Source organism: Trachemys scripta, chromosome 10 (assembly GCF_013100865.1).
Source record: "Trachemys scripta elegans isolate TJP31775 chromosome 10, CAS_Tse_1.0, whole genome shotgun sequence".
NCBI lineage: Eukaryota > Metazoa > Chordata > Testudines > Emydidae > Trachemys > Trachemys scripta.
The window spans coordinates 78,300,474-78,313,382 of record NC_048307.1 but is presented as its reverse complement, the minus strand read 5'-3'; the positions used below and the strand labels follow the sequence as shown (position 1 = coordinate 78,313,382).

The window sequence follows — 12,909 nt, the reverse complement described above, 5'->3', positions numbered from 1 at the left end:
ATCTCCACTTCTGAAAGTTTGTCACCAACATAATTGATTAGTGCAGCTCTATACCGAGGAGTTGGACTTGTTCTACACCTAAAATTTAGGTTGACCCACCTACGTTGATCAGGGCTGTTGGAAAATTCATACTCCCCTTCCATCGCTCTACCAAGTGTCTGCTACAACTACACAGTTGCAGTGCTGTGCTGTAGCAGCTGTAATGTTCACATACCGGCTAAGCCATTTCTAATTCTCTAAGCAATGGTTTTCAATAATGAGGTAGTGAGAGAACTATTAAGAGAAGGCTGTCTTTTACTTCTGTGCTTTTTTTCTTTGTAACATTTTCTTGTTTTGATTTTAAGTACTTTAACGGCCTCAATTTATCATGTTCATATTTGTGAGCAATGATCCTTTCTGTTGGCTATCAAGTAGCCATAGTGTTCCCCTCCTCCCCATCCCAAGCGGTGCAGAGCCTCTCTGTGAGGAGAGGATATTGCCATACACAGGAGGTGGAAAAGAACAGAACTACTACTGGATGAGAAAACACCCTGTTTAAAAATCTATATATAAGGTCAGTTTGGCAAACAAGGTCCATTCTATGGAGAATCCTATTTCTAAACCTTGGTGTGCTATTGCATCGTTAAAATACAAGATGGAAATTGATGCTGCACCCAGAGGTGAAAGTGAGCCGGTATGCCGCGCCGGACGGGACCAGCTTCTCCAGCAGTGATTTAAAGGGCACTGTGTAGTAGGGCACTTACATCAGCAAGAGGAAGGCTGTAGTGTAGACACTGACATAACTAGGTCAACGTAAATTGCCTTACGTCGACCTAACTGCATACTGTAGACCAGCCCTAAGAGGAACAATAAAATCCAACACACAAAATATTTGGTATGAAAGTAATTTGGTACAGTCCCTGCGTCTGGCCTTAAATGAACAAATCAGAAGTGAGTTACTACTACGTCATTCCTATTTTGTCTGGATCAGTGAAGGCAGCCGCTCCTCGATTTGTGAAGGAAAGCTGAATCACTTTTCCCACAGGTTGATGTCTGAGCTCAAGTGAGACAGACCCACATACAAAACAGTGCATTTCCACTGGACTCCTAATCGGGAAATGCTCAAAATGAATTTTGAACACACTTTCTCAAGTGAATGTGATTTATAAATTAGTCATCGACACCTATGATGCTGCACTTCTTTAGTAGCTGTAGGGTAGAACATTTAATAGCTTTTATTGGCGCACACCTTGCTTTTGTTCCTATTAAGTCAGAAAGAATCCTTTTGGAAGCAGAATCCTAAATTACAGCCAAACCTTGTGAGGTTTGCATAACCAAATCTAATCTCTTCAAAAAGCCAGTTTTAATGGTGTTTTTTTTTTTTTTTTATTTTGTTTCTCTTTTGTGATACAGAATACTTGCAGAGTAGGGCTCTGCTTTTTGCTTTAAAAAAATAAAATAACTGCAAAGAAGCAGCCCTGAGACTTTATAGAACTGGAGTGATGGCAGCTGTGTGGCTAGTATGTTATATGTTCCAAAGGGGAAGACATTATTTAAACAAACCATGCAATAATCTCCTCCTGAAAGATGCTTGTGAAAGCTCTTGTCTCGTCTCTCTCTCTCTCTATCTCTCTCTCTCTCTCTTTTTTTTTTTTTTTAAACCACTAAGGGTCCCAGTCTGTTTTTCATTACTGAATTTGGGGGCAGGGGTGAGAGGACCCTTCACTTTCCAACTGCAGCGAACTGACTAGTTCCCTTGTCTAGATCACAGGAAAAGGTCATTGCAAAACAAAATGAAAAGGTTTATTTTCCATCTTTCCTCCACTTCATAACCAGGAGATCTTAAATTATTATATTCTTTCTTTAAACTCCTTTCTACTGTGGTCTGTTCGTAGTGCTAATTCCATGATACTAAAGCGACCATCGGCAGACATATCACACTAACATTGGAGGGAGAACTGCTGTTTGGACAAGTGACTATGTTGGGTGGTAGGAAGGAGAAGAGATTCGAATTTGGAGAGTATGATCTATTAGAAATTAATAGGTTTGGAGAAACTGGAAATGGGCAAATTGAGGACAGATTTTTAAGCTTCTGTGCTTATTGAGATGAAGCAAAAAGGTCGGTTGCTTAATGAAGTAGTTGCATTGTAAACTATTGTAAACTAAAGATTAAACTCAAACGCAGTCACTGCTGTAATTTACAGCTGGACTAGACATTCCTTGGGAATTCAGTGACCTTGGATTTGCTGTACTTTAAAGTTGTCCAAGTTGTTTGGCTTCCCTTTTAAAACACACTGGAGAGAGGGGGAGCAGTAGCTTCATAGAGGTCAGCAATACACACGGCACTGTTGGAATGAAGATCCTGAGAGAGCCTTAGCAGACTCTAGACGCTTAAATGAAACCACCAGCAGCACTGTTTTTTGTAATATCATAAAAAGAAGTTTATTTTGCCAAGTACAGCTCACTCTTTCTGAAGAGCAGGCTTAGAATTATTTAATACATAGGTTCTGAGCCTAAAACGATTTTGTAGCACCCTTGACGTTCTTTTCCAAAACCGTGTTAGAGATCCTGTTTGAGATTTGTCCAACAATATTTTTCCCTTTTATTTAAAACAAACCTCATTAGAGTCAACGATAGTTAAACATGTGCTTAAGTTAAAAAGGATGGGCTGAGCACGTGCTTCATTGCTTTGCTGAATTGGGGCCTGAATGTTGTATTGGTCAGCGCTGTATACGACGCTTTCTGTATCTCTTCTTGTTGTGGCAAACTGAGAGGTTGTGTTTAAAGGGTGAGAGTGACATGCGTAGGAAATCACGGTTCATCCTTTTCCCCGAAACACAGTAACGTCCATTGTACGGGATATCTTTGAGCACCACAGCAATAGCTGTAGGGGCTGCATGTGACACAGTCAAATTTAAAATGCAGAAACCTGTATGAAGAGTCATTACGAAGAATCCTCAATGTCCTTTCATGCTCAAAGATCTGGTACTTGAATCTCCTGCAAACTCCCCCACCACCCCCAAAAATGCACAAACCACAATGATAAAGAAAAGACTTTTATCCTGTGGCCTGGTCTAAGCGTTGAACATTTTACCAGCAGAACCGCACAAAGGGGTTGGGTTTTTTTTGTTGTTTTTTTACTGACATAGTTAAGGTGGCAAAACCATGAATGTAGATGCAATTGAACTGGCATAAGGTGGTTTATATCAGGAAAGCTTATTTCACGTCGCTGAACTGTCCTAATAGAAGCACTTTTAAACCCATATGACTGCACCTACACTGTGCGGGGAGGAGGAGGCTGCTTTAGGCTGGCGTAGTTAAAGCAATAAAACTATAGACAAGGCCTCTGTGTGGTCGTCTTATGCACTTTCTTTTCTCTTCTGGAAGAGTGCCCCTCACCTGCTGCCGAGATCAGATGCTCACCTGCTGTCGAACAAAGTTCTCCTGAGCCATGCAACATTAGCTATTATCCTAGGTTTTAATTAGATAGGTTTTGTATTTAAAGTGCATCTCGGGTATTCATAAATATGCCATATAACATGAGTTGTCCAGAGCTGCTTTTCATGACATTTGTGGAGCTGTATTTCCTGGCCTGTGACAGAACAATCTGGAGCTGTGAGAGCATGTCCTATGGGGCTATTCTGTGGCTGCAGGCCAGTTTCTGTATATATTGGCCTTATTTTTTAAGACCATTTTCTCCAATACACTCTTTTTTTGCCTGCAAAAGACTTCTTCATTTAAAATGATCAACATAACACTCTTTCAGTTAGTCTTTTGGCTCCAAGCCCATAGTGCCCACAACAGCTGTACCACAGTTTAAACATTCAGTCTCTAACATATTGGGGAACATTAGGGCATTTTAAGGCTTCAACAGGTCTAGAGTAAATACTGGTTAATAAAGAGTAGCGCCTCTTTGTATCCCTGTATTTCCTGTACTCTGCATTAGAATAAAGCATGCTTAGAATATAATCACCAAAATAATAACCATGAAAGGTTCTTTTAAAAAAAAAATACTTAGAGAAGTATGTTCCAAATGAGGAGTTTCCATACATGTTTTACTAACGAGGCTCTAATAACCAATTTGTCATGCAAAAGCTTGCACATAATGTCCTGTAGAGAACTGTACATTTCACAGATTGACCACCTTGCTATCATTTGATCTTTTCTTCTGGATTTCTGTCTACACATTTTGATGGTCGCTAGGTTAAAAACCAAAAAAGTCATAACTGTTTAGTGTTTCCAAATCCTGAAAAAATGAAATGTGCAAATAGCAAACATGGCTGCAATCCTTTTGGTGGCATGACCAAATGCTTTCAGATCAGGGCCCTTGCATATGCTAACCTTTAAACAGATATATAACTAGCTGGCATGGCAAAATTGTGCCATGGATTGTGTCCCCCGACATAGAATCATAGGGTTAGAATGGACTGCATCTAGTCTAACCCCCTGCCAAGATGCAGGATTTGTTGTGTATAAATTATCCAAGACGGATGTTTATCCAGCCTCCTTTTGAAAACCTCCAGTGAAGAAGCTTCCGTGACCTCCCCAAGCAAGTCTGTTCCATTGGCAAAAGAGAACAACTTTTCTCCATCTTTTTTATGGCCGCCTTTCAAGTATCTGAAGATAACTCCCATATCTCCTCTCTTCCAAACTAAACATACTCAGTTCCTTCAGCTTGTATTCCATTCCTTCAAACATCTTCCTCACTCATCTCTACATCCTTTCTATACATTGATATCCAAACTTGGACACTGTACTCCAGCTGAGGCATAACCAGAATTGAGAAGAGTGGTACTAAAACCTCCAGGACTTGCATGCTATGCCTCTGTTAATGCAACTAAAATTGCATTTGCTAACTTATGTTGAGGCTGTGATCCACTACAACTCCTAGATCCTTCTCAGCAGTGGTGCTGCTAAGTCATTCCCCCCCCCCTTCTGCATGGATATGACAACTACTCTGGTAGTAGCTGTGATTGCTAACCACGGGTTGTCCTTGTTAGTGATGTAGGCTAAAACATGGTGATTTTTTTCTTTAATCGAGTCATCCCAAAGGTGAAGATGGGGGGTCGGGGGGAGCTAGCTATATAACTGATTCAGGTAGTCCTTTTCTTTCTAGCTGTGTGCAATAGGACATCCCGGAGTATGCTGCATTATATGGTGCTTGTGCCCTTCTGTATGCGTGTCTCTGGAGCACTCCGTCCTTTGTGGAGGCACTGTGGGTTAACTGCTCAGTTTTTTCCCAGAATGCACTGGCAGTAGGGCAAGTGAGGCTGCACAAGATAATGTGGTTGAGTTGTGAAAAAATGAGTTGCTGAATAGATGGTTTTTCTCTCTCTCTCTCTCTCTCTCTCTCTCAGGGTTAATGAGTTGTTTTAATAAATGGGTAATCGATTGTTAATTCAGCCGGTCAATAAGCTACATATAGCCATCTATGACACCCTCTATTGATGCATAACCACCTATAACAAACTACTTAAGTCTATAATATGCTTATAACATCTCTTAATGATTTATTAGCCCTTTATAAAGCATTTTTAAATGGGCTCTTAGGGCTTGTCTACACTACAGTGCTGCAGCGGCTTTTAAGCACCACTGTAGCAATGAGTGAAGACACTACCTATGCCAACCAGAGAGCTTCTCCCATCGGCATAGGTACTTCACCTTCCCAAGAGCGGGTAGCTGTGTCAATGGCAGAAGCCCTCTTAGCCAACATTGTGCTGTCTACACCAGCAGTTAGGTTGGGATAACAGTGTCGCTCAGGGGGTGTGAATTTTCCACACCCTGAGCAATGCAATTTTACCAACATACATTGGTAGTGTAGACCAAGCCTATATATCAAGAATGACTCAATATTATTTTTAAATATCCTTTACCATTGAAGTCAATGGGAGCTTTGCCGTCCACATCAATGAGTAGAGAATCAGGCCCACCGTGTACAAGAGGCCATAAGGGCCTACTTTTGCTTATGAAGTACATGGGGAGTGGCTTGTCTGGGAGGGAGGGGACGTGAAGTGTTATAGGAAAAGCAATTAAAATATCCTTGCAAGCTATTCTTCTGAAAAACATGTTTATATACAAACTCTCCGGAAATCTTGGTGCCTTCTAATTAGTTGTATATCTGCATTCTAGCACTGCCTAGTAGCTCAACTGCAGTGAGTGGTTTGTTAGAATTTCCACTTTGGGAGGGCTGGGTAGGAATTTAACGCTTTCTGTTTAAACTGCATTGAGTTAACACTTGAAACAGCAGTCAAGTCTACTTTTTTCTTTTCAAATCAGCTCTGCTAGAAGAGAGAGGGGAAAAAAGTATTAAATTATCTGGGCTTTAACTTGCACTGCTAACATTTTATTCCTACTTAGCAAGCACCTATTGTAGTCCTTTAAAATATACCAATTACTTTTGTTTCAGAAAGTTAGTTAATGGCCCATATCTTAATTTGCATTCAGATGTTTCATATCATTTTTCCTACCCGTCAGAGTTCTATTAAAACTTTGTTGAGTAAAGTAACCTAAAAATGCTTCTGCTTTTGATTGTTTCCTATTGTGGGTGTTTGAGTGCCCTGGTTTGGTATCTTAGAATAAATGTTCTCAGGTTGTATGGTCTTGATTTATTTGTTTTTCTTTTTAAATCCAAAACAGAATTTGAAAATAAATGCTATTATCAGTGCTGTTTAAAAAACAAAACAAGAACCTGACACTAGCTACCTATTGAAACAATATAAAATCATATATCTTGCTTTCCACAGTCCTATGGAAATCTGTGCCTTCACTTGTATTCAGACAGTTGAACTACTGTTGAAATCCACAGATAGTATCTATCTGTGGTATTACATCTAGTGCTATAAATCTATATAAAAGACATGCCTGGTGGAGACAGCTTAGAATTAAAGTACATGCTCTAACTCTGTGCTCTTGCAATATTTTTGTTCATGCTATATAAATTCTCCATTGTAATAAACAGTGTGTTTACAAGATTGATTCTAAGTGGGTGTGACATGGGGTCACGGGGATCCCAGAAATCTTAACAGAAACTACAAGACTCAAAATATGCTACAGTAACCCATTATTAGTAACAGAAACAACATACACATAATTAAAAAGGGAGGGAGGGCAGGATGGGAACCATGCTTCAGAGCTGGTTTCTTGAAGAAGGCCTAAATCAGTTTAACTCTAACCGCACCTACTCTGAGTTTCAGTTGGATTAAGTTCCACCCCAGTAACACCCTACTTCTTTATCTGGGAGAGTTTCTATCATGCACTACTCCAAAAGGGTATGTATTCCTTGTCAGTTGACCTGTTTTTATAGCCTAGAGGCCCTAACCAAGTTCAGGTCCCCTTTGTGCTGGGCAATATACATACACCTAGTAAAAGACAGATTCTGTTCCAAAGGGCTTACAGTTTACATTGACAAGATGGAAGAATGACTTAACATGGGGAAGGTAGAATAGGAAAGGACAAATGTTTTGAACGACAAAGAAATGGGAAGGAGAGGGAAAGAAATGGTGATTACTTGCATTACTACCCCATATCGTTTTTCCCCTGACCACGTTGCAGTAATGTGCCCACTGCAAGTAATATGCAACTATAGTTAATATAACATTGTTCTTAAATGGTGAGTCAGACCAAGCAAATTAGGTGCCTATAAAGTGTGGTGGGCAACTTGCACTCCAAACACTGTGTGTGTGTGTGTGTGTGTGTGTGTGTATATGAGTGTGTATGTGTGTGTGTGTATATGAGTGTGTATGTGTACACGCATCTCTTTATACTCCTCCACAACTTAATTTAGGACAAACAGCAATTAGAGACCCATGCAATGGAACTTCTAGCTGCTGTACATTGACACAACAGGATCACATAAGGATGGTGGCCGCTTTAACTGCCTTTCTTTTAGCATCTTTAAGATGGAGACTTCATTTTGTTATTTCTTTTTCTTCTTTTATGATTTGCATTTAGCACACTGCTTGAATGGGCTTGCATTCTTAGATGTGACACTTAGACTCATTCTGTCTTAAAATATTTCAGACTATGTGTACGGTTGAACTGCTACAGCTGCACCGCTGTGGTGCTTCAGTGTAAACACTACAGAGGCAGGAGGGTTTCTCCCATCACTGTAGTTAATTCGCCTTCCCGAGAGGTGCTCACTAGGTTGACGGAAGAATTCTTCCCTCAACTAGCACTCTCTCCACTGGGGGTTAGGTCGGCTTGACTGTCTCCCAGGAGTATGGAGTTTTCACTCCCCGGAGAGACACAGCTATGCAGATATAACTTCTCAGTGTAGACCAGTCTCAGCCTGCCACCTCGTTATTTTTAAATAGAGCAATTCCCATTTTAAGAATACTTATGTTCTACTGCAGTGTTTCCCAAACTTGGGAAGCGGCAGCCAGTACGTCCCTCAGCCCACGCTGCTTCCAGCAGCTCCCATTGGCCTGGAGCAGCGAACCACGGCCAGTGGGAGCCGCGATCGGCCGGACCTGCGGACGCGGCAGGTAAACAAATCGGCCCAGCCCGCCAGGGGCTTTCCCTACACAAGCGGCGTCCCAAGTTTGAGAAACACTCTTCTACTGTATATGTACCTTATGTTTTACTTACTTTATGAAACTGCTGTTGGTACTTTTTGAAGGCACCTGTTATCATTTAAACTCTGTATCTTATTTGAGATACTTAAATTTAAAAAAAAAATTGTGGACCTCATCACCCCCTACCACAGAGACTGAATCCTGATATGTGTAATGTGGTTCCCTCATGTTTACTAATGCAGAAATTAAACATAGTACTTAGCATCTTTGGTAAAAATGTTTAGTTTAGGTTTCACACTGGTATTCTACAAGTTTAACTCTGTTACCCTTTTTCTTTAGAAGAGTTTGGCCGTAAAGGAAAAGTTTAAAAGGACATGATAATGAAAACATACTTATTCTGAATACAATGTTCTTGCCTTTCCATATGCCATTTAAAACAAAAACAAAAAACAGGAAAATGCGATTCATTTTATAATGTAGAGAATAAAAACACACATCTGATATTTCTGTCTTAGACTAAAAATGAGTTGTTCAGATAATATTTCTAGAGTAGGACATCATAATCCCAATCCTTGGTAGATATTTCTTTCACCAGTTTACAATGAATAACCCTCTTAATTCCTTTGAGTAGCAGCTGGTATCCCTACAACCTGTGCCTAAAATGGAGAACAGCTTATTCAGAAAGACTTCTGGTCATATAAGCAAGGAGGCATTTTCATACAGTAGGGCTATATGGGGTAACTGTCACAAATACACTACTGCTAAAATCTTAATGTTGCAAAAATAGTAACTTAATATTTCTCTTTTTAGATGCAGCAGCTGTTTTATGAAAATTATGAGCAGAACAAAAAAGGCTACATCAAAGACCTTAGAAATAGCAAGATACACCGAGCTATAACGCTGCATCCCAACAAGAACCCACCGTACCAGTATAGACTTCATAGTTACATGCTGAGTCGCAAAATCGCAGAACTGCGTTACCGGACTATACAGCTGCACAGAGAAATTGTCCTGATGAGCAAATACAGCAATGCAGAAATACACAAAGATGACCTTCAGCTGGGGATACCACCTTCTTTTATGAGGTTCCAGCCACGCCAACGTGAGGAGGTCTTGGAATGGGAGTTCCTTACGGGAAAGTATCTCTATTCTGCAGCTGATGGACAGCCCCCTCGGAGAGGGATGGACTCATCTCAGCGTGAAGCATTGGATGACATTGTTATGCAGGTCATGGAAATGATCAATGCAAATGCTAAGACCAGAGGGCGGATCATTGATTTCAAGGAGATACAATACGGCTATCGTAGAGTTAATCCTATGTATGGAGCAGAGTATGTTCTTGACTTATTGCTTCTATACAAAAAACACAAGGGAAAGAAGATGACCGTGCCTGTCAGAAGGCATGCCTACCTACAGCAGACATTCAGCAAGATCCAGTTTATGGAGCATGAAGAGATAGATGCCAAAGAGCTGGCCAGCAAAATTAACCAAGATTCTGGATCCTTGTCTTTCCTGTCCAATTCACTGAAGATGTTTGTTCCATTCCAGCTCACTGGATCCAAAGCAGAGCGGAAGGAGCCCAAAGACCAGAAGATCAACATCTTGATTCCTCTGTCCGGACGCTTTGAGATGTTTGCTAGGTTCATGGGGAATTTTGAGAAAACTTGCCTCATTCCCAGTCAGAACGTCAAGCTGGTCGTCCTGCTTTTCAATTCTGACTCAAACCCTGATAAGGCGAAGCAAGTTGAATTGATGAGAGATTACCGTATTAAGTACCCCAAGGCTGATATGCAGATCTTGCCAGTGTCTGGGGAATTCTCAAGAGCTCTGGCTCTTGAAGTTGGATCTTCTCAGTTTAAAAATGAGTCTTTGCTCTTCTTCTGTGACGTTGACCTAGTGTTTACCACAGAGTTTCTCCAACGATGTAGAGCCAATACAGTTTTGGGCCAACAAATATACTTTCCAGTCATCTTTAGTCAGTATGATCCAAAGATAGTTTATAGTGGAAAAGTTCCCAGTGACAATCATTTTGCCTTCACCCAGAAAACAGGTTTCTGGAGGAACTATGGCTTTGGCATTACTTGTATTTACAAAGGTGATCTCCTTAGAGCAGGTGGCTTTGATGTCTCTATCCAAGGTTGGGGCCTTGAGGACGTGGACCTATTTAACAAAGTCATTCAAGCTGGCTTAAAGACTTTCCGAAGCCAAGAAATCGGAGTTGTTCATGTACATCATCCAGTCTTTTGTGACCCCAATCTTGATCCGAAACAATATAAAATGTGCTTGGGGTCCAAAGCTTCAACTTATGGGTCCACACAACAGTTGGCTGAACTATGGCTTGAAAAAAATGACCCTAGCTTTGGGAAAAGCAGCAATACTAATGGCTCAGTGAGGACAGCCTAATGTCCAGCTATGCTGGAGAAGACTTTTTTTAATTATCTAATTTATTTTTGGAAAATGTTTTGATAGCTCATTTTTTAAAGACCACACAAGGATATATTTTAGAAATCATGTTTTCTTACCAAGAACTCTTTTGAGAATGAGCTTTTTTTTTTGAACAAAACTGTGATTGATATTTGCCTTTGAACAAACATTTTGGCTGAGTATTATCTTGCAGATCTGCATAATTCTGATGACTTGAAATAAGGTTTCCATATGAACAAAGGACCTCCTTTTTAAACCGTTTTCCATTGCTGTCTTCTTTGCTAGGATTCTATAAATTGGAACCTGAACATTCAAGCAAAATACTGTACCTAACTGTTGTGTTGTGACTGTTACATTACACAGATTCTACTCTTTTTAAATAGCCATAATGTTCAAATTGTGTTAGAACAATTCAAAACAGTGTGGCAATAGTTGGGTTATTAATTTCAGGAGTATTTCAATAGGTTGATTACTTCAACCAAAAATGTACTTTTGCTTATTTGTGGCCGAGCAGCTTTTTGAAGGGGTGTGTGGAAAAGAAGCACACTTGATAAACTTGTATCAGTTTAGTCCATATGTAAGTTTTGTCTGACATTTGGTCCATATGTGGATCTAACATTAAAAATTCCATGGTGGATTCTGTGGATTCTAAATTGTTCTCCAGTCTAGAACAGAGACTGTATGATGGTGAAATGCAAAATTGTAATGAGTGTGGGATGGAGAAATGAGAATTTCTCACTGCAAAACCAGGTACACAACTCAAAATTTGAAATCCCTAATGAGAACATTGGAAACTTGCATCTGATTGCATTCATTTTGTACAGTCAGTTACAAGATGTTGATGGGAACAATTGTTACATTCTTTGATTACTAGTTTCTTTTGTTTTCTTTATCTGATAGACCTTTAATTTATTTAATATCCATTGTTTTAGGTTCTTGCCCTTTTCTTGAATATCTGTTAGTCATTTATTTATATATCTATTAGGAATGTATTGCTTTTTCTCACTTTTAAGGTAGTGTACATCTTACTTACAGTAAACTGTGATCTCCAAAGATTTCTTTTGAAAGTATTTTTTATTCCAAATTCCTTTTAAAATTTTACTGAGTAACTTAAATAACCTTGGGAATTGTTTTGATGCTCTAAGATAAACCTGGGAGAGAGAATGTTGAGTAGAAACAATATGACCCCTCTGAGTTATCACCTAGTAAAGGTTAAATAAACATACAAATGAAGTGCCTTAAAGTGAACAGAAGGAGGGGGAACTCTTTTGCATTGAGACTTAGAACACTGATGAAAATTGCTGTTGAAGCAGATCATATATTGGGCTCAGAAGTTAAAGATAAAGCCAGTGAAAAATTATATTTTTCTATTGTACTCGTCAACACCACTTTGCCCTAGTTCCATTTCAGTAATATAAAGACCTACTCTTTGGGAGGTGAAGGATAGTCAAAGAGAATGAAAATCAGTACTTAGATTTGATTTACCAAGTTTTAAGGGGTCTTTATGGAGTAACTGCTTGAATAGTCCAATAGGAAAATAATCAGTGGTTACACATTTATGGAATGTGAATTGCGTTTGCAACTAGTCTAGATTCATTGTTCTACAACTGTCGTTGTTTTTTTTGGTGACACCCCCAAGGATGTAGATACTTATAATGGATTCAATGCATGGAAAGTGTTGAAAGACTTGGTCCTAAGATGCAATAAAGATTTTTATTTGCAATCCTATCTCATCATGTTGTCTGCCTCAGTCCTCATCTTACGCAGCAGGCACAGTTTAGGGTAAGTATTATAGCAAAGATTTGGGAATGAAATGAGCCAAACAATAAAGTACCATATATACACAAGTTCTTGCCATCTGTGCCAAATTTCAGATGCAATAGTCCTTGAAAAAAGGTGTTTCACCCCTACTACTACTGTTTACTGTTGAGATTTGTTAATGGAGATCTTTGAAGTCTGCCTTGTGAGAAGAGGATTTATACTGCTTCAGCTG

The 12,909-nt window shown here is 39.6% G+C and overlaps 1 protein-coding gene across 1 annotated transcript in view; it reads left to right on the top strand.

Annotated features, from left to right (window-relative positions):
• The window catches only part of CHSY1 (chondroitin sulfate synthase 1), a 113,148-nt gene extending 100,504 nt beyond the window's left edge, over nt 1-12,644 (top strand). Inside the window, exon 3 of the mRNA XM_034784285.1 lies at nt 9,303-12,644. Within this exon, the coding sequence (XP_034640176.1) occupies nt 9,303-10,895 (1,593 nt within the window). The 3' untranslated portion in view covers nt 10,896-12,644. The remainder of the gene's footprint in view (nt 1-9,302) is intronic.
• Nucleotides 12,645-12,909: the final 265 nt, after the last annotated feature.